The following is a 22,062-nucleotide window of genomic DNA, read 5'->3' on the forward strand; positions in this document are numbered from 1 at the left end:
CATTGCATTACCATGTAAATGGTACATTAAAATCATGTTACAAAATATTTTCATTCATGAATTATAAAAAATTAAGTTTGGATAGTGCACTATAATGTCTCTGTTCAAAACTGTGGGTGACAGTTAAGGGGTTAAAGAACAGTTTGATTGACAGCAGTGATCCTAGAGGCAAAGTTGATCAGAATGAGAGGATTCTATAATGTCTATAGTACCATATTAAACTGTAAAATGACTGTAAAAAGCATAATTTACAATTCAGATACAAGTTTTCACAAAAACAAAATGTTTTGTAAAATGATCAACTTTACATTTCAGCCTGTTTAACCTCTTAACTGTCACCGTCCACCCTGTGGGACGCCTACCTTTACTTCACTATTTTACAATTAAATCCTAATCTAATCATGACAAACTATATATCGTTGGAAAGGTCTAAGACTCCTAAATAGGTATTTTACCACTTTTTCTGTTAAAAATTTATGTAGGAAAAGTAATAGATTAATTTATGACCAGAGGTGTCAAATCCAGGGTCAGAAAGTAAAAGTCCTGCCATGTGTTTATTCCACCCATGAACTCAGCAGCTGATTTCACCAGAGGAGGAACCAACTCATTCCTTTCAAGTCACAAGCAAGTTTCGAGTCAAATCCCAAGACCTCAACGAGTTGAGGTAATTAAGAGATAATTGAGAGACTAATTAAATGTTGATTGTGCATTAGTGATGAACACCTGCTGTTATTGAGAATTACAGAGGATCAGATGTTGATGTTTTATTGGTTAAAATGATGCCACCATCATGGAGATCAGTGTTTGCTTTAGTTGGGCTCTTGACCCTTTTAGTAACTGAGAATGGATTGCTTTTAAGCAATTGCAATATTGCTTCACAACAAACATTTGCACATTGCTGAATTAAAAGCTTGAGGAAACAGATGAGTTTATACTTTTGGCTTTTATGTCACTTGAATGAACATCATGAAGGTGTCTCTCTTTGGTTTATTTACTGACGTTCAGCTGTTACAGAACTGCAGGAATTTACTATTAAACAAATGCCATCGTAATATTAAATATTGGAAAAAATTAAGAATTATATTGCTCAGGCTTTTAGACATGAACACTTATCATACGATCCTCAACAGTGGTGACAATAATTATTCATACTGTGGTGTTACCCAGCATGCATTGCAGCATGAAGCATTTTGTTGATTGTCACCATTGTTGAGATTCATACGCTGGTTCTTGATGTCTGTGTGTGTCTGAGTAGGACTGGAGTTTAAATACATTAGATTTAAAATTCTTTCTCTATAACTACTACAGCAGTAAATTCATTGCATACTGTGGTTTCACAGAGTTGTTTATTCAAAAGCAGAACATAAATTAAAAAATGAAAAAGGTTGTATGTGTATATATATATATATATACACACAGTATATCGGATGCAAACAGGTAAGCACCTGATGATTACCTCATCATATGAAAACAACTAACAGTTGCTCACTGCACAGCACTGATCTCTCCGCTTTACAACAGCACATGCATTGCTACAGAGAGATCTAACACAGGAGTCAAGGGTCAAGAGCCCAACTAAAGCAAACACTGATCTACATGATGGTGGTATCATTTTAACCAATAAAACATCAACATCTGATCCTCTGTGATTCACAGTAACAGCAGGTGTTCATCACTAATGCACAATCATCATTTAATTAGTCTCTCAATTATCTCTTAATTACCTCAACTCGTTGAGGTCTTGGGATTTGACTCGAAACTTGCTTGTGACTTGAAAGGAATGAGTTGGTTCCTCCTCTGGTGAAATCAGCTGCTGAGTTCATGGGTGGAATAAACACATGGCAGGACTTTTACTTTCTGACCCTGGATTTGACACCTCTGTTTATGACAAGAGTGCACCTGAAAAAAATCTACATCATGACATGAATTCTGACCTTTGTCACAGAAAGTCTTCTTAGTTGCCTTTTTCTCTATCACGAATTAGAAATCATAAGAAATTATTTATCAGTAGAAAACTTAAAATTTCAAAATTCATCCTTTGAAACCCATTTTAAAATCAGACATTGCATTACCATGTAAATGGTACATTAAAATCATGTTACAAAATATTTTCATTCATGAATTATAAAAAAATAAGTTTGGATAGTGCACTATAATGTCTCTGTTCAAAACTGTGGGTGACAGTTAAGGGGTTAAACAATTTTTAAGAAAATTGACAATTCAATTTTTGTTAAGTAATCCATTACTTAACTTGGTAATGTGTTGTCTGAGGGTTGGCAAAATTAAGAAACTAATGAAAGGTTTTTTTTTTTGTTTTTTTTTTTACAGGATCCTATGTACCCAGCCTCAACCATTCATCAGAAGGACTGTGAAAGCAGGAACTCTTTGAACCACCAGTGGCAGGTTCCACTGGATGAAAAAGGGCATAGTAGTGGATGATGAGGTACTGACATTAACCTGCCAAAAAAGGTTCCTCTGTGACATCGCCGCGAAACCCCCTTTTTGGTTCTTTCTGTCACCTTTTTTTAAGAGTGTAGATGAGTGTGCAGAGGTGGGACCAAGTCATTGTTTTGCAAGTCACAAGTAAGTCTCGAGTCTTTGCATTCAAGTCTCGAGTCAAGTCCCGAGTCAAAATAGGCAAGTCCAAGTCGAGTTGCAAGTCCTCAACTTTTAACTTCAAGTCTTAAACGAGTCATTAGTGCTCTTTGCCCAAATTAGTGTCTCAGTATTAATTCCCATATCAAATTTATAGTAATTTATATCAGGAGGTCGGGTAGAATATGTTTTTACATAGTTAAATTTCATGTGAAATGGGTGCCCTTAGTAAAACTACTCAAGTTCAATTTAGGGATTGTGCCAAAAAAGTACAAGCAGTGAAAAAACAAACAAAAAAAAACTATTTTATTAGTAACAGAATATCAAAGACAACATCATTTCATAGAAATTACATGAAATACTTCAAAAGTAATTAAAATTAAAATAAATACTTTTTTTAGAAATACTTTGCATGTGTGCATAAGAAGAATATATGCTAGGTGTTTGTTATATCTAAGCCAATGAGCCATTATTTGGAACCTCAATGAAACAGATTTAAAAACGTGAGCAGAAACTCAGAAAGAACCGCTTTGAAAGAACTAGAAGAAATAACTGCTACCATACTTTATGTGAGAGGAAACCTGCAATATGGATGCAGACAAACTCATGAAGACAGTCATTCAAAAATGCTGTGCTACCATTCTTTATAACTAAGAGTAACAAAGACAAAATGTTGTATGTTAAATGTTAAGTATATAATATGCATAGTTGATCGATAAATTTAGGGTCTATATGTGCTATAGGCTACAGACTGATTTACAACACGTGAATTCAATTAATTATCCTGAAAGAAATAAAAGTGAAATGAGTGCCTGGTGAAGGGGGAGAAAAATTTAGTATATTTTATAGTTATATATACACTAAAACTCACAAATCATTTTGTGAAAGAACACTTCTTCAAATTATATTTTAAAATGATCATTAGGCCAATTGCTCCTTTATTTTTTTTCTTCAAATTATAGCTAATTTCTTTGCAATAATTAATTTTAAACCTAGCTTAAATCAAGGTTTATCTAATAATTATTTTGCACCAAACTTTAAACCTTTAAAAATAAGCAGGTTTACATTCTAACCCATCATTTTGATCCTGGATTTAAGTAATATTTAAATCTTGATTATGGATTAACTTTAAACTTAACTGAGGTTTAAATGAAAAATAAAATGCACATGTATTAATACATTTTCCTGGACAGAATGGAAAATGTATTTAGTAGCACATGCATGTACAGACTACAGTTCTTGTTCACACATTTGATGTGATTAGGATTGATTGTCTTGATATAGTCAGTTTATGACAGTTTACAAAGAAGGGAGTCTAACAACAAACTGATTTCAAGAAATTTATTAAATTAACAAGAAAATGAAACGAAAGAATGTTAATAATAATTTTTATTATTTTAATTACTTATTTTATTTTTTTTAAAAATTGTCGTTTGACATATGTTAAATACGATAAAATAAATATGTAAAAGGGGTATTTTACTACAACTATAAATGCACCACGAGTTTTACCAGTTTTAAGTAAAGGCAACCTTTATTCACGTGATACGTCTGTGTTGTTTTATCGACAACAGCAGTGAGTGACCAAGTGCTAGAGAGTTTGTGTCTTTTAGCTCCTACAGTAGCTTTAGCGGCAGTTGTACGTCCCGCTGTTGGAATCCTCTACAATACAGTCACACTTTTACACAGTTTAGCTGTCAGCATTTTAACTGTTTAACCGGGACAATTTCATAGTGCTAGATAAAAAACAACCACTGCAACAATTTTATTTTCACTTTATTTAAGTTAATGGATGTGTCAAAAGTGCTTCAATACATTTGTGCATAACACCGTAACTTCAGCGTGGCAAAAATCTTAACGTTGGTAAAACAAAGGCAGAGTGCCTTAACTCCAGCGTAACTGAATTCCAGCGTTCTAGAGTGCAGCGGAACAAAGCTAAAAGACTGTAACTGATGTTAAGGGTTTCTGCCTTTGCTTTCCCTCTGCTTTTGGAAGTTATGGCAAAAACAGCATCCTATTTCCAGCAGAAAATAACAAAATTGACTTAAGATATTTTTCCACATGATAAAATGATGTCCATTGTTCCAAAAAAGGCAATAACTCATTTTGACCAAAATTGAAGTTAAGGTCTTTTGCCTTTGCACGGCAGTATAAAGACCCCATTTCTAATAAGTAGAAGAAATGAATGGTCAGTTCTTATACGGGACGTCCCATACTATACGCATACCTCATATGTGTCATGAGTCCGGGTCCACGATGCTCCCCCTCACCACCGGAGGTCGCCATCTCCCATCATCCCGGACTCAATTCTCCAGATTGCATTCACCTGTCACTCATTATTACACCCTCAGCTGTTCCCCATTGTCACAGACCACTTGTTCTCCTCTCACTCACCATTCTGCACGGCTGCTTCCTCATTTACCTGATTGCCTTTTCCCCATTTAAGCTCCCTGTGTTTGCTGTCCGGTGTTGGTACGTCTCACTATTTCCCTGATTTCTGCCTTGAACCCTTCCTGCTGGCTCCCTGGATTGTCCCGGTGTACGTTTATTGAGATTTTGGTTTTCCCCTTCGGGGTGGTTTGATTTGTGTTTATTTTCTGTTATTATAAGAATAAAGTCAATCTTTTGCATTTGAGTCTTCGCCTCCCATTCGTACCGTGACAATATGAAACCATTTTACTGCAGCGTTTACGAGATATCGGACATTATGTCACTTTAGAGGGCTATAAAGACCCCATTTCTAATAAGTAGAAGAAATGAATGGTCAGTTCTTATACGGGACGTCCCATACTATACGCATACCTCATATGAAACCATTTTACTGCAGCGTTTGCGAGATATCGGACATTATGACACTTTAGAGGGCTATAAAGACCCCATTTCTAATAAGTAGAAGAAATTAATGGCCAGTTCTTATACGGGACGTCCCATACTATACGCATACCTCATATTAAACCATTTTACTGCAGCGTTTACGAGATATCGGACATTATGACACTTTAGAGGGCTATAAAGACCCCATTTCTAATAAGTAGAAGAAATGAATGGTCAGTTCTTATACAGGACGTACCATACTATAGGCAAACCTCATATGAAACCATTTTACTGCAGCGTTTTGAGATATCGGACATTATGTCACTTTAGAGGGCTATAAAGACCCCATTTCTAATAAGTAGAAGAAATTAATGGTCAGTTCTTATACGGGACGTCCCATACTATACGCATACCTCATATGAAACCATTTTACTGCAGCGTTTACGAGATATCGGACATTATGACACTTTAGAGGGCTATAAAGACCCCATTTCTAATAAGTAGAAGAAATTAATGGTCAGTTCTTATACAGGACGTACCATACTATAGGCAAACCTCATATGAAACCATTTTACTGCAGCGTTTTCGAGATATCGGACATTATGTCACTTTAGAGGGCTATAAAGACCCCATTTCTAATAAGTAGAAGAAATTAATGGTCAGTTCTTATACGGGACGTCCCATACTATACGCATACCTCATATGAAACCATTTTACTGCAGCGTTTTCGAGATATCGGACATTATGACACTTTAGAGGGCTATAAAGACCCCATTTCTAATAAGCAGAAGAAATGAATGGTCAGTTCTTATACGGGACGTCCCATACTATACGCATACCTCATATGAAACCATTTTACTGTAGCGTTTACGAGATATCGGACATTATGACACTTTAGAGGGCTATAAAGATCCCATTTCTAATAAGTAGAAGAAATTAATGGTCAGTTCTTATACGGGACGTCCCATACTATATGCATACCTCATATGAAACCATTTTACTGCAGCGTTTACGAGATATCGGACATTATTCAATTTAGAGGGCTATAAAGACCCCATTTCTAATAAGTAGAAGAAATGAATGGTCAGTTCTTATACGGGACGTCCCATACTATACGCATACCTCATATGAAACCATTTTACTGCAGCGTTTACGAGATATCGGACATTATGACACTTTAGAGGGCTATAAAGACCCCATTTCTAATAAGTAGAAGAAATGAATGGTCAGTTCTTATACGGGACGTCCCATATAAAGTGTCATAATGTCCGATATCTCGTAAACGCTGCAGTAAAATGGTTTCATATGAGGTATGCGTATAGTATTGAACGTACCGTACAAAAACTGACAATTAATTTATTCTACTTATTAGAAATGGGGACTTTATACCCCTCTAAATCGATTATAATGTCCCATATCGAATCTTGAAATGATTTGAAAGGTAGAAGAATATAGTAATACAGAAACATCAAAGACACCAATAAATAACACGAATATTAAAGCAGATGTACAATTTTTTTTTTTAATCCTGAAAAATGTCATTCTCTCTCAGTTTTGGGCGTCTAGAAGTAAAGCGCTCTGAAAGCGCCTTCTCTCTGTGTTGTTCATGTGATTACCGTAATCATAGTAATACACGCGCACTATAATTTCAATCGCGGCTGGCTTGACCGTGTTTTTCTGAACTGCGGCTGGCTTGACCGCGGTGTTACTTCCATGTGGAGACTCCTGGTTTCCTTCCTTTCACTTCAAGCGGGAGCTGCGTCGCTAACACTTATGGATCAGAAGCTGCATTCGTTTTCTGAGGGGAAAACTGGTAATAATTAAGATTTTATTTAATGTACTCGCAGTGACTGTACTCTATAATGGTGAGGTCTTACTCGTTACAGTCTCTTTTCCGTCCATTGTTGTGGCCTTATACTCTTCTTTGACACTGTAGCTTTATTGCTGGGATAATGGTTAGGCTGAGCTCAGAGCCTAACACTGTTCACACAAATCTATGGTCAGTGGAAAACATTTGAACAACAAAAAACGCTTCTATGGCAGTTTAAACGAGATCTGAGGTGCGTTTCCCAAAAGCATCGATAGCTAACTATGCTCGTTAGTTCCATTGAACTCTATTGGTAACGACTGAACTTGCGACCATAGTTATTTTTGGAAAACGCACCCCAGATCAGTTTAATTTGCGTGGTGTCCGTTTTCATGTCACGTGACGTATAAACAAGTAACTGAAGTAAAAGTTGATATAAACGAGCATAAACTGATCCAGTGTAGTTTGGATGTAATGTGAGTCGCTTTGGTTGAAAGCTTTTGCCAAATTCATAAAATATAGGCGTAAATGTTGCATTCACACGTTATAGGAGATTAAGGACTATGTTTATAAAAAAGTAGGAAACACGGCACTGTATGTCTTCATGCGGTGTAAAATAATTGTCTTAAGTATTTTTTTGTGGGTACTTAGTCATGTAATCTTTAATATGAGTCTATGAAAATGTTTGATTAACCCTTATGCGGTCTCCATTGTGGGTTGTGCACTTATGGACACACCCCCACACACTTAAAATTATACGAACAACAGATGATTGAAATAAATGATAAACTCTAAAGACTCCAACCTTTCTCTTTGTAACATATTGTTGAGGCTTGACTCAAATCATAATGTAACATTATTGAAAAATTGATTTTTTTTCAGTTCTAAAAATGCAAAACATTGACAAAAATAATTTTTATTGTTATAATTGTGATTTCATAATATGTAGATATGAATCCAACTGAAGAAAACTTGTGAAAAGATATCTTTCAGTTGGTCAAATAGCAAATAGTAAATAGTGGAGCTCTGCAGCCATCTAGTGGTAAAAATGATAATTTTTTAATTTTGAAACTGCAATTTCCAAAATATGGGCAAAAATTTTACACTAAACCATGTCAAATGATCCATGTTATCCCCATGAATGAAAGTTAGAAATGTGGGTCTTTTATGAAGTGAATTTTACATAAAAAGCTGTTTTTTGTATAAAAACCTATATAAAAATGTCTTTTAATTTATTTATATACATTTAAAATATATCATAAGTCTTCCAAAAACTCCACAAATGTGGAGTAAAAACATTAATAAACAGAGTAAAATTACATTTGTCTAAAAAAATAATAATTTTGTTAAAAAAATTACATTTTGTTGACCATAAGTGCAGCTTTTTTTTTCACACTAACATAAAATCAAGAAATCATACCAATTGTATTTTTTATTTGTACATCTAGAAAGTGTTGACTGCCGTACAAAGTCTCATGCCATTTGGAAAAAGAGAGCATTTTTTAAAAATTAAGCAAACTTCATTTGCGGGTCAAAAAGACCCCGAAGACCGCATAAGGGTTTTAATTGATTGTTCGAATAGGCCTGTGTGTATGTTTGGGGAAAGGTGTGAAATGATGAATCAGAGACTTGTGTGTTTGTCTGATGAGTGAATCTCTTCTGCTGTTTGTTTGCATGCTACATTATGAATCCAGACATATTTCTCTATGTTTATGACCTGTAGAAAAACATTTTCACAGCACTAATGTATATTTTGCTTCTGTATCTTCTTCAGGTGCGTCTGGTTTTGGTTCAGATAAAGTATCAGTGTGTGTGAAGGAGGGAGATCCAGTCACTCTACACACTGGAGTTAAAACAAACCAACAAGAAGCTATTCAATGGTATTTCAAGAGCACTCGCATCGCACAAATCAGTGGAGATCTCAGTTTTATCTGTACAGATGTTCAGTGTAATGAAGGTACTGAGAGATTCAAGCACAGACTGAAGCTGGATCATCAGACTGGATCTCTGACCATCATGAACATCAGAACCACAGACTCTGGGGAATATATACTGGAAATCATAAACAGCAAATACAGTGAAAAGATCTTCAGTGTTTCTGTCACTGGTGAGTCTTTAATGAGTGTTTAAATGCACTTCAGATCCTCCAGCAGCTGTTGGTTTGTGTTTCAGGTGTTCCTGCTGATGAACTATATGAAATGAAGGAGGGAGAATCTGTCACTTTAGGTTCTGGTGTAATAAAACACCCAAATAATGTGATGACGTGGTATTTTAATGAGACCAAAATCACTGGAGATCAGAATGAGATCTGTACAGATGATCAGTGTAAGGAGAGATTCGGAGACTCGAATCGGAGATTCGGTGACATAATGTCCGATATCTCGAAAACGCTGCAGTAAAATGGTTTCATATGAGGTTTGCGTATAGTATGGGACGTCCTGTATAAGAACTGACCATTAGTTTCTTCTACTTATTAGAAATGGGGTCTTTATAGACCTCTAAAGTGTCATAATGTCCGATATCTCGTAAACGCTGCAGTAAAATGGTTTAATATGAGGTATGCGTATAGTATGGGACAACTCAACATGTGTTGGGGTTTTGGACTGTGGATTGTTTTGAGTCAATAACACTTTGATGTTATGAACATGCAGAATGAATAATATCATCCAGTTTCACTGAGTCCTGATGCTTCCTGTTGAGCTGAGCGTGCTGTGATGATGCTTTAACTGCTGTTGCTAGTGTCACTTGTCTGTTTAACACACACACACCTGGAGCAGTAAATATCACTTTAAGATATTGCTAAATATTGGATTTATTATCATTCACTCTAGTAATAATGACTGTCTTTATCTGTTTCAGATTCATGTCCGTCTTCAGGTGATGTAGCAGAAATAGTTGTTTTTTTTCTACTGGAGGCTGCTGCTGCTGTAGCAGGAATAATTATTGTTATGTTTCTGCTGCTGGTGGCTGCTGCTGTTGTGGTTTACTGTCGCCACAGGAGCCGTACAGCAGTACCACCGAATGTGAGTATTACATACAGCTGATTTAACAAAATATATATCAGATTTACTGTGCAAAAAAATATTACAGGAACAGTGGTATAGCCGCTTTCGATATGGCACCGGTACTTATGTAACCGGTATGTACTAGAACCGAATGAGAATGGAGATTTTGGTGCCTCATTTTGGTGCCATGCCTGAGCGATCGATTTAAATATTTGTCCTTTGTTTCTCCAAAACGAACGTAAGAAGCATCATCACCGGCACCGCACATGAAAAATAATTTCCTGACTGAGAAAATGCACGTGAACTCAAGTCGGAAATCTCTAATAATACAAGTCCAACAAATCTTTGTAGTAATGCGAGAGTGCTGTTTTCACATTCCGACTTAAAAGCACAACTCGGGAAATGAGAGATCTGAGGAACGCGTGAATGCAGAAATTACACTTGCTCTGATGGCAGCAGGTAGCCCTCCATTAACTAGCTAAGATAAACATGCTTAAATTAAAATGCCTAAAGCTAAAATTCTCTTGTATTAACGTTTTTAAACCTGTTGTCCAACAAAAGAGAACATTATAACCTTTTTAGTCCACAAAACCAGTTAAATGCTTCCTTTTGTGATCTGATGTAGCTTCTTGACACAGAATGAGGCAGAAAATGTTCCATAGGCTACTAATACATCGATTAGCAATGGATTATATACAGTGGCGTTCCGTCCATATAAGCATAAAGAATAACAAAAACCTGATACAGTGTAGCTCTTCTGATTGGCCGAACTTCTCAGACCTCTGAAGAGTGCTCGCCGTTGCCTCTACAGATGCACAAATCACTTTTGCTCCATTTGTCTCACAGATATGTGGTGCAAAAGGGAGAGTGCGCGAAAAAAAGTGAAAAACAGCATCTGAGACTCGTAGCAGCAGATTCAAGCCGTTATCTTTATGTACTTGTGTTTGCGCTAGAAAAAGCATCCAAGAAAAAAATATATATATGTAAGAAAACATTCTACAAGTGTGCAAATCTCATTGCAAGTATTCACATACTGGTTTGCGGATGTACAAAATTCGTCCACGACTTCACATTTTTGATGCAGGTGTGTGAGTGTGTTTTGCACCATATTCACTGCAGCAATAGTAGCAAAACATGTGAGCGTACGAGTTTCTTGATTTGTGATTCGTAGAATAGGATTTGTGTATCTGCAATGAAGGATTCGAGAAGGTGTAACTGTTGTGTTGTGTTTGTGGGAGAGAGAAACAAATCTACAAGTTTGCAACTTTTGTCTGTGGCCTCAAATTTACTGATACACGTGTGACTCTTCTCTACAACTACAAATCCCGCTGTCACAGACACTCAGTTGTTTTGCACCAAATTTACCTTCATGGGGGGGTTGGGGGTCCTTAATCTTAGCACTCAGCATACCCGGTTAAAAAAGTCACCGCTCGCCACGGATATATACTTAATTATTAGGAAAATACCAGAGATGGCTTGAATAACACAGATAAACTATAAATTGTCGTAGTCGAGTGTTTATTGTATTTGTTTTATCATTCAAAACGTTTATATCTTGTTTACTCCGTTACATCCATATCAATGCATTTGTCCATATTGGGGATTTCCTGGAGCTTCATGAGTTCTGCTACTTCTGTGACTGGATATGTGGATTTTTTGTGCGAGGGCTCCCTCTGGCATCCAGTATGAATGAAAAAGACATCATGTGTTTAGTTCTAATGGCCAATCCAAATATTAATTGGTAATTTTTATTTCTTTTTTATTATTTTTAAGTATCGGTTTAGGCACCGGTACCGTTTTAAAAGTATTGATTTGGCACCGGTATCGAAAAAATCCCAAACGATACCCAACCCTAGTGGTATGAATACTTTTTTATATTAATATTATTATATAACTCTAACACAACATCTGAAAACACAAATAACTCCCAAATAAACTAAATAACAATTAATATAACAACACACAGAACAGTTTCTTCCCTCAGGCAATCCATCTCATGAACACTGGACATTAAACGTGGAGCACACAACTCTATTATACATTATTTATTCACCTCACATACTTATTTTTTCATTTAAAATTTGCACATATCAGACCTGTACACACATAATTGTCTATATTATATATTGTGTTTTGCTGTTTTGTACATTGCCTATTTATATATTATTCTTTTATTATCTGTGTCCTGTCCTGTTGCTGTCTTTCTGTTGCACTGTAGAGCTTCTGTCACTATAACAAATTCCTCGTATGTGTAAACGTACCTGGCCAATAAAGCTCATTCTGATTCTGATTCTGATTTTCATTCTGATTCAAAGTGCAACCTTTGTCGCAGGGCAGTTGTCTTGTTAGAAGAATCAAGAATTCTAGATGTGATATTGAAATAAAACAATACTTCAAGTTTATACTAAAGTAGATGACCATCTGATGCGGTTTAAGACATTGTGTTAAATTATCAGGGAATGAAAGCCTTTCAATTCCACGTCTCTAGTAAACTCAAAAAAAGAAACCTCATTCCACTTTCAACTGCTTTTTCTTGCACATTTCTTTTTATGTGTAATTATTTGTATGAACATAAAGATTCAACAACTAGGTGTCTTACATTACAGACACTGCAGTTTATTGCTCTGTTCACATCTGCAGTCCTCATGCCTCCGGCAGCAGGTCTATGTTATCTTCACACAGCTGATCAGAGACCCAGAGCATCTTTACACTGCTGTTTTTCAGTCAATAGAAAGGTCTCTTTAATGCTCTCTAAGTTATTGAAACTCTGACATTAATTTTCTTCCACCTGTGAACTGTTAGTGTCTTAAGAACTGTTTCACAAGTGCATGCAAAAATGGTTTATGTTCAATGATCAAGCATGAAAAACATTGTTTAAACTCTTTCCAGTGAAGATCTGTAAAACTTATTTGGATTATATTTTTAAAAAACAACAACGTTGTAGTGAAAAGATACATTTCTTTTTTGCTGAGTACTTATTTATTTTTGTAAAACTTAAACATCAGACAACTTATTCATTTTACCTTTTGTGAATGTGTTTTCTTACAGGAGGATGATGATAACACCACCTGATCCTAATAACATTCGTGTGAGGTAGATGGGATGTCTTTAAACTCTGTTTACTCACAAAGTGATCCAAAGATTTCAGTATTCGGTAGGGCTGAAACGATTAGTCGACATTATCGACAACGTCGACAATAAAAAATGGTCGACAAATATTTTTGTTGTCGAGTAATCGTTTGATCTCACATGACCTAATGCAAGAGCCTGCAATACTGCGGTTTGACCAGTGTGGCGCTGTAGCGCAAGACTGTAATTCAGCTCTCCTGGATGCAATTCAAGAGAAGAAGACACACCCGAACCTGAGCGGCGTTTGATGAATATGTAAATATATATTGCGCGCTTTCCTCTCAGTAACAAAATAAACACAACAAAAGCTGACAGCAGTTAAAAATGCATCTGATTACAACGATGTGGATGTTTGCATGAGCCCTGCAATTCAGTGTTCAATGTTAAAAAACACAACTTGTGATTTTTATAAATGCATTAGTAAATGCTAAAATTAAGATTAACCAAGATTAATAAATGCTGTAGAAGTATTGTTCATTCTTAGTTCATGTTAACTAATGTTAACCAATGAACCTTATTGTAAAGTGTTACCAATTAATTGTATAATAATTGTAATTACATAATATGCTTTTCTAAAGCTGAATCGACCTTTATGTTAGAATATGTATAACTTAATATTTTAACTAATTGCAAAAGCTGAATAATCAAAGTCTACTGATAATCGTTAGATTAATCGATTATCAAAATAATCGTTTGTTGCAGCCCTAGTAGTTGGTACCAATATATACTTTTTGGTATATAGAGGTTTATCAAATTTGCTAAAGTGATTATGATGGAAACAGAGCAGTGGGAAAATGTTTCATGTCTTTTGCACTAAAAGAAGTATTAATCAAGTCATTACGTCCAGCCTCTTTAAATCTGCACTGATAGAACTCTGTTTCCACAAATACTGCACCAAGGTGTTCATTACACTGAGGGCGAAGAGTTTTTCTTTCTTTTCCCCCCTTTTTTTTGTTTTGTTTCCCATTACATCAAGAAGCATTAATGTAATAAGAAAAATTAAGATATGTCTTGTTTTTTGAAAAAATAATAATAATTAGTTTGTGCTTAATTAAAAAAGTGGCAGTGGCATCAGGAAAAACTCAATTAAAAAAGAAAACTTTATCAGCTGAGAGTTAGATGACGCACGCTTGACTAAAGTGACCTGGCAGAGCTAACGCTATGCTTGATTGTTGCTAATGTTTATTATTTAACCACTAACATTAACCCTTAGTCATCCACCTTCAGCAGAAAACACTAGTTGACTAACTTTGAATAGCATAGCTCTTTGAAAACTAAAAGCAGCTTAAACCCTTGTGCATCAATTTAAATTATAGCTGCAAACAGAAATTATAGGGGTTCAAGCCTTAAAAGCAACGCCTAAAGAAGTATTCTGTTTTCCTTTGCAAGCATGTAAACACATCATAGAGAGAAAAGATTATTTACAGCCAGCACGAGCAATTTACAAAGGAAATGGTGTTTTAATGCTTTTTAACAGTTATTGAGGTTAAGCCAATAATCTAGGACTAGTTCGTGAAAATTGGCTTTTGAAATAATCTCCAATATTTGATGAATGATTTGATTGACAGCAGCAGTCCTAAAGTGAAACTTGCTCAGAATGAGAAGTTCTACCATGTGGTGTGAATGTTGTGGGCGTGTGTGAAAAATCATGTGAGATACAATCCTTTACACACATGAGAAGTGCAAAGGCACCCCCTGGTGGCCGATTTCTCTCTTAATTTCTCACAGGCCTCTAGGGCTGTGAATCAGTCCGATCGGCCTCCTTTAACCTTTTCTGATAGCTTCTCAAAACATTGGCTGACGGCTGCTGTGGTTTTCAAGATATGCGAAAGTCCTCAAAGGCAGTCTTGGCACCTCGGACAAAGACACTGCATGCCAATTTTCAAGGCAATCTGACTAAGGGTTGGGAAGTTATAAGAACTTTTCCATGTTAAAGAGGTTGGATGGAAACCGTGCTTTATTCGCAAATGTTTTATGCGATATTCCAGTTTTGCACATAAGTTAAATTCGCAACTTTGGATGGAAACATACAGTGCTAAAAAGTAATCATACATCTTCATTTTTTATTTTTTTCACATTTTGTTATGTTGCTGCCTTATATTAAACTGCTTTAAATTACTTTTTACCTACATCAATCTACACTCCATACACCTTTTAGTATACACCTACAGGCTTTTAACATCTTTGCAAATTTAATAAAAAAAAAAAAAAAAAAAACTTAAATATTTGCATAAGTAATCATACCCTTATCTGGGACAGTTGAAATGTAGCTCAGGAGCATTCATATTGCTTGTAGATGTTACTACACTTCGAAAGGCACACGTCTTAATAAAAGGTCTAACAACTGAAAATGCATATCAGAGCAAAAACCAAGCCCTGAGGTCAAATGAACTGCCTGTATTTTTATAATAGCTATATAGCTTTAGTTCGTATTCTGTCTAAAGTGTTGGAAAAAATGTAATGGCGTGAGACCAGGAGGGATTTTGTCTATTTTTTGCCTAAATAAATTAATGTGGCTTTGTAACAGTATAGGATGAGTAAATTATGAACTGTTTAATGAACTAATCATTGAATGTAATAATTTATTAATAATAATAATAATAATAATAATATCTTTATTGCTGTAAAAGATAAATATGTTTCTGAATGCTAATGAATTTTGTTTTGTGCAAATTGATTTCTAGGTCTGCAAGACTGAGGAGCAAACATACTTAGTGTAGATAGCATAAAAAGCCTCCCTTTCTAAAGGTAATAATACCTAAGACTGATCACCCACATCTGCTCACTTACCATCTGATGCATGATTGCACACAAAACTTCAATCAGCAAATATAAATGATTTTACCATTTTTTGTGCATTTGGTTTACACCGTGCTGAATCAGTTCTGTTCCCTTCCCGTTTCTGGACTGTATTAATAATCACAGATGGGTTAAAATGGGAAAGTTTTTAAACTTTTATCAAAATTTGTGCTTTAACGAAGATAATTATTTCAACATATGCATAATTGATTTGCTCCTCTGACCTTTTCTACATTTCCTGCAGATGCAGAAGATCCCGACTACAACTACGATCAACAAAGATCCAGCAGCAGCAGAAATCAGTACTATCAGAGACACTGAGACACTATCATGTGTAGAAACTACGTCTGGAGGAGCTGAAGGAGAGTAAAAGAGAGACAGTCATTAATAGAAGTGAATGTGTCAGTCTGAACGAGACGAGACAGAGTTCAGCTAATATCACTAATCACTGCTGTACCTGTGCACGAGTAACAGAGTTGACTGATGTCCAGATGTGTGGTCTGGTTGCTGATGGGGTTGTTGAGCACACAGCTGTAGGTGTTGTTATCCTGATATTCCACCTCCAGAGGTAGAGAGAGACTGATGCTGAGATCAGACACACTGATGCTGGACAATAAACTGTGTCCTTTGTACCAGGAGAGAGTCACATGACCCACATTCACCACTGAACACAACAATGAACAATTCTGCTGTGATGATGAAGATGATGATGATGAACATTGTAAAGATGACAATAAGTAATTGCTGATGACAGGAACAGACAGACGAGCTGAGAAAACATCAGAGAATAAAAAGGAATATGAACACAGTAATTAGCTTATTTTCAGTTTTGTGAATTGTAATGAATTGGTGTAATTAATGTTTAGTGTGTTGATGGTCGCTGAATGTCATCTCAAACTATAATATGTAAACAGAATAAGTGAATGTTTGGACAAAACATCAGAGAATAAAAAGGAATATGAACACAGTAATTAGCTTATTTTCAGTTTTGTGAATTGTAATGAATTGGTGTAATTAATGTTTAGTGTGTTGATGGTCGCTGAATGTCATCTCAAACTATAATATGTAAACAGAATAAGTGAATGTTTGGACAAATGATGTCTCTACTCACCATAGACAGAAACTGAATGTTTTTATTCTGTGATTTCTTCCACTTATCTCTAGTTCATAAACTCCAGCGTGTTCAGTTGTGATGTTTGTGATGGTCAGAGATCTAGTTTGATTGTCCAGCTTCAGTCTGTCTCTGAATCTCTCATCAGTATCATTATATGTGATGAAGATTTGGTTCTTTTTTTTTTTTAAATTAGCTATTTGAGACTTTTTAGCTCCATATTTACACTTTACGGTCGCAAATAATAGAGTAATATGGCAGCAAAATTTATGAAAAAAGGACAGATAACCACACATAACAAACTGTAACAATAATTCATAGTAGCTTAATACAACTACCACAGGAATTATTATTATTATCTATTTCACAAATGTCCAACACACAGTAATTGTGTATTCACACAAATATTCTATTTAATGGATTAAACAGATAAATGCATTAACCCCAAATATAAACTCAAAGCAAACAGCTTTCCAAAAACAGCAACAACTTTTCCAGTCATGCGACTTTCTTAAGGAGTTTAATGTAAAGAAACAGGGTTAAAATTCAATCATTTTAAATGCTAAGGTTCATAATAATGGTTTAAATGTAAAATTATTAGATAAACCTTGATTTAGTCTAAATTTAGCCTTTATTGTTTTTGGTGCAACAGCTTTAATCTATAATTTGTTTTAAAGTATAGAGGACAGTGTTTAAACTTATTGACAACAAATACATGATCATTTTTGCAGACTGAAAGTACAGTTTTAATAGTGCTGGATTATAATAGTGTTTATATATATATATATATATATATTTTATAAATGAGACATTTAGATCATTATGTCACTGGATAGTCTCCTATGCACTATAAGGTTCCTGCATATTTTAACTAGTGAATTTCCATGACATTTGTAGATGTTTATGGTCACTTGCAGAAGTATTTTTAAAGAAAGAAATGTATTTTTGGAATTTAGAATTTTTAGAAATGTATTTTTAAAAGGACAAAAAAGGCCTGATATTTGAAAGCAGCTCAATTGAAAGTTTACACTTTCTGAACATTTACCTGGAAATTTCAGTGTAAACTTCTTAACCCCAAAATAGACCTGAATTCAAAGTTATTAGATCTCGTATTATATTCATACACTATTCATAATTCATTTGGTAAATAACAGCAGGTGAAAATAATCGAATTCTAATTTACTCTAAAAAATAAAAAACATAAAAATGTGAAAAAAATAAAAAACTTACCAGTGAGACTCCAGCAGCACAAACAGAACATAAGAAACACGTGAAACATTTTCTTCAGCAGTTTAGCATCTGATCTAACAGCAGAACTGTTGAAGTGTTCTGTGACTCCTCCCACAACAGAGTTTGACCCTCCTAGTTCACACATAGCATTTGCATATGATATAATGTTATAGTTCATCTAGCCCTTAAGATTTTAACTGTTCTTAACGGATTAAAAAAGTATTTGTTTTTATTAAAATGTTAGGAGTTCATATTAATACCTTAAAGGTACATATTAAGTCAAGTCATCTTTATTTATGTAGCGCTTTTTACTATACAGATTGTTTCAAAGCAGCTTTACAGTGATAACAGGAAAATTATACATTATGTCATTGTGCATCTTAAATTCAAGTTCATCCAAAACGAGCCGCTTTTAGAGCTTGATTAAATAAATGCTTTGTCTATAATGAGGAGGATGTTTTAAGCTATTAAACTTGCAGGATGTTTTTATGGTACAGAGACCTCTTATATGCCAAAAGATCAAGGCAAATTTGATTTCTCATGTCATGACCCCTTTAATACAAATTTTTGACAAAAAGGTCTCAATCAAACAGTGATATTCACAGTATGAAAAAATTAAATATTGTATACTTTGTGTGCTTGAAGATCTCATACAGTGATCCTGCAGTTAAGCAGCACTACACTCTCAGAAAAAAAGGTACAAAAGCTGTCATGTGCAGTACCTTTTCAAAAAGTGCACCTTTGTATCTTATTTAACCATTAAGGGTGCATTTTAGTACCTAAATGGAAAAAAGGTGATGCACCAGTGAGAGCTTACCTTTTTTCTGAGAGTGTAGTTTCAAATCTTGCTAAGCAGAACTATTCTGATTTTTTTCTGCCAGTGTCTGGGTCATTTAATGAATAAATGCAATGTATGATTTACGATTCATGATTTGTGCTTGATGGTGGTTAATCATTCATTTTGTTTGCATCAGCTTTGATGAGAAACTAACAAACCAGTTTTTTTTTTAATAGCCGAACATGACTTCTGTTCATACTAAACCAATGGTTGAAATTAAAAGTGTCAGATTAAGATCATAATCAGATCTCACCCTAAGTTTCCAATCATAACTGCAAAGATCAGATATGTTGAGTGCTCAGGAGATCTGCTCCAGTTCCAGCTCTGTAACGCCGCCTGAGGATCAGGGAACACAACATGAGTGATGGGGTGAAGGAGGGTTATAACAATACAAAACACTTTTTTAATCTTAGTAGAAGAGCAATAGTAAATACGTGGTTAGTGCAATGTCCTGGTAAATTTCAGTACCTATGCTAGTGTGCTCAGAGAGGATGGATGTTTACTGCTCAAAAGAGCCCACATGACTGATATGATCATCCGCAGTCCCGGGAGTGAATTTCGAGGGTGGACGGCGTTTCATTTCCAACTGGTTAGGTTTATTTGAAAATTAAAGTGATTTCTATATTTTATCCATTCAAAAGACTACGAAAGCGATCCCAGTTCTGCATATAAACGTAGCGCTGTGAAATGCTTCTCTATCGCTGCGCGTCCTGCTCCTCTCAGCACAGATCCTGAAGGCAGACTGCAGTTGTTGTCATTCATTGTAACAAACAAAGTGTAGAGACGATGTAAATAATATATTCAGTGTGCAGAGAGCTTCATTCATTAAAATGGAAGTTTGTGAGATAGCGATGAACGGAGGGTAACAGCTTTTTAATGATTATAGAGAGTTTGCAAATGTGAAATTGAATTTATACAACAGTTTATACATTTTTGATTTTATACAAAAGTTAATTTTAAGTGACTTACATTTTAGGAACACTGTCTATTTTGCTCTATTTCGTCAACAAAAATATAGTTAAAAAACAAAGTCACAGCTGAGCCTCTGCGCAAGTCTTTGACACAGCGCTGTTTCGTTTATGAACGAATCTTTGCTTTTGAACAAATCTAGTGAGTCAATGATTCAATGACCCATTCATAAAGAGAGTCACTTGCTTCGTTCCTAAATGAATCAGCCGTTTGAACGAATCGATTGAATGAATGATTCAGTGACAAAGACAGTGACTTGATGCCACCTACTGGCAGTTTCTGTTTCATTTTTAAAGTATAAATTGAGTCATTTAATTCATTGACATTTCTATATTTAAAACATTAATCTCATAACATTGTTATTATGAGATGCCACCTCTGAGTCTTGTCAAAAATTTCTTAAATTCTGTAAATATTCCTCTTCTGTGCCATGCAAAGATGAATTGTTGATGCTGATTTCATTTGACTGGAAACTTATTCTTCCTGATTGTTATTGTTATATCTTATTATTTTAATTGAATTTATTGTGTAGTTAAATTTTTTTTGATAAAAGTTTATGTATAGAATTTTTTTGGCACAAAAGATGACATACATTTAATAAGGCTAGAAAAACGGCATTACAAAGGTTAAAAAACAACAACAACAACAACAACAACAACAAAAACACTTCAAGGAGTCAAATAACAATAGGAAGGTTAATTTCTGGGTCATTCCTGGGATTTGGTAATATTTCAGTCCCCCAGAGTTTCTAAAGTGGTGGTTCACCAAAATTGTTAGAAGCTTTTCACAAAACTTTGTGAAAAAATAATTATTGAATTTTTGTATTTTTAGCATGAAATAATGTCTTATATCTATCTTGAACCAAGAATTTTTTAATGTCCCTGAGTTTGTACTTAGAAAATTATTAACAAAATGTGCATAGTGCCTGTGATTGTTGGCAACAATGTAAGCATTTACTTGTGTTCCTTTCTTGTAAAAAATATTTTTCTAAAAAAATGCAAAATATTTGATTTTGAAAAAAAAAACAGACTGTAAAGTTATTTCTCTCAGTCTGAACCCATAATAATTTAGTCTCCACTCACATGTGACTTCATTCAGGTCTCTTTAATAGTGGTGCAGAAAATGGTTAGTGGTATCATATCATATCGACAATTACATGACATTTATACAAAGAGTCAGTATTTGCAGTGTTGGCCGTTCTTATTCAGGACCTCTGCAATTCGACTGGGCATGCTCTCAATCAACTTCTGGGCCAAATCCTGACTGATAGCAATATATTCCAAGTTGAAATGTTACCGAATCCCAGGAATGACCCTCCTGTCATTGATCAGAAGGTCTGTTCCTATTTTTTATTTATTTATTTATTTTAAGTAGGAACACTAGTGCTCCTGAAAAGAAATGTAAGCAGAGTCCTCAAGAATGTAATATTAAAAACTAACTGCAAAGGTTTTTGCAAAGTAATATGTGCAAATTCACACACAACGTATCTTTAATTTGGCCAGAATTGCAGGTGTTTGTCTAAACTTGAAAGTTTAGAGAAAATATTAAATACTTTGGGAGACATACAAAATGTGCAGGGCTAGGGGTCCTCCAGGACAGGTTTGGGAAGCACTGCTCTAAGGTATTGAAACAATCAATTAACAATAAAACATCTATATTTTGACTCCTTTATAATTATTATTATTATTATATTTGCAAAAACAAATTGCCTGATGTATTAATACATAAATATGCATATGTATTAGAGCGCCATCTAGTGACATAA

The 22,062-nt window shown here is 34.9% G+C and overlaps 1 protein-coding gene across 5 annotated transcripts in view; it reads left to right on the top strand.

Moving 5' to 3' along the window:
* The first annotated feature begins 7,000 nt into the window (after positions 1-7,000).
* Positions 7,001-22,062, top strand: part of LOC131531357 (uncharacterized) — a 45,332-nt gene continuing 30,270 nt past the window's right edge. The window contains exons 1-6 of one of the 5 annotated variants that reach the window (XR_009268656.1): positions 7,001-7,222; positions 8,991-9,323; positions 10,076-12,956; positions 13,270-13,605; positions 16,035-16,098; positions 16,394-17,444. Coding sequence is in view for 3 of the 5 variants with exons in the window: in XM_058762067.1 (XP_058618050.1) it covers positions 7,123-7,222; positions 8,991-9,323; positions 10,076-10,239; positions 13,270-13,293 (621 nt within the window). In the remaining 2 variants the exon portion in view is untranslated. Of the gene's footprint in view, positions 7,223-8,990; positions 9,324-10,075; positions 12,957-13,269; positions 13,606-16,034; positions 16,099-16,393; positions 17,445-22,062 lie in introns of those variants that run through there. The other 4 variants (XR_009268655.1, XM_058762067.1, XM_058762066.1 and 1 more) reach the window with 4 other exon arrangements.

Source organism: Onychostoma macrolepis, chromosome 22, assembly GCF_012432095.1.
Source record: "Onychostoma macrolepis isolate SWU-2019 chromosome 22, ASM1243209v1, whole genome shotgun sequence".
NCBI lineage: Eukaryota > Metazoa > Chordata > Actinopteri > Cypriniformes > Cyprinidae > Onychostoma > Onychostoma macrolepis.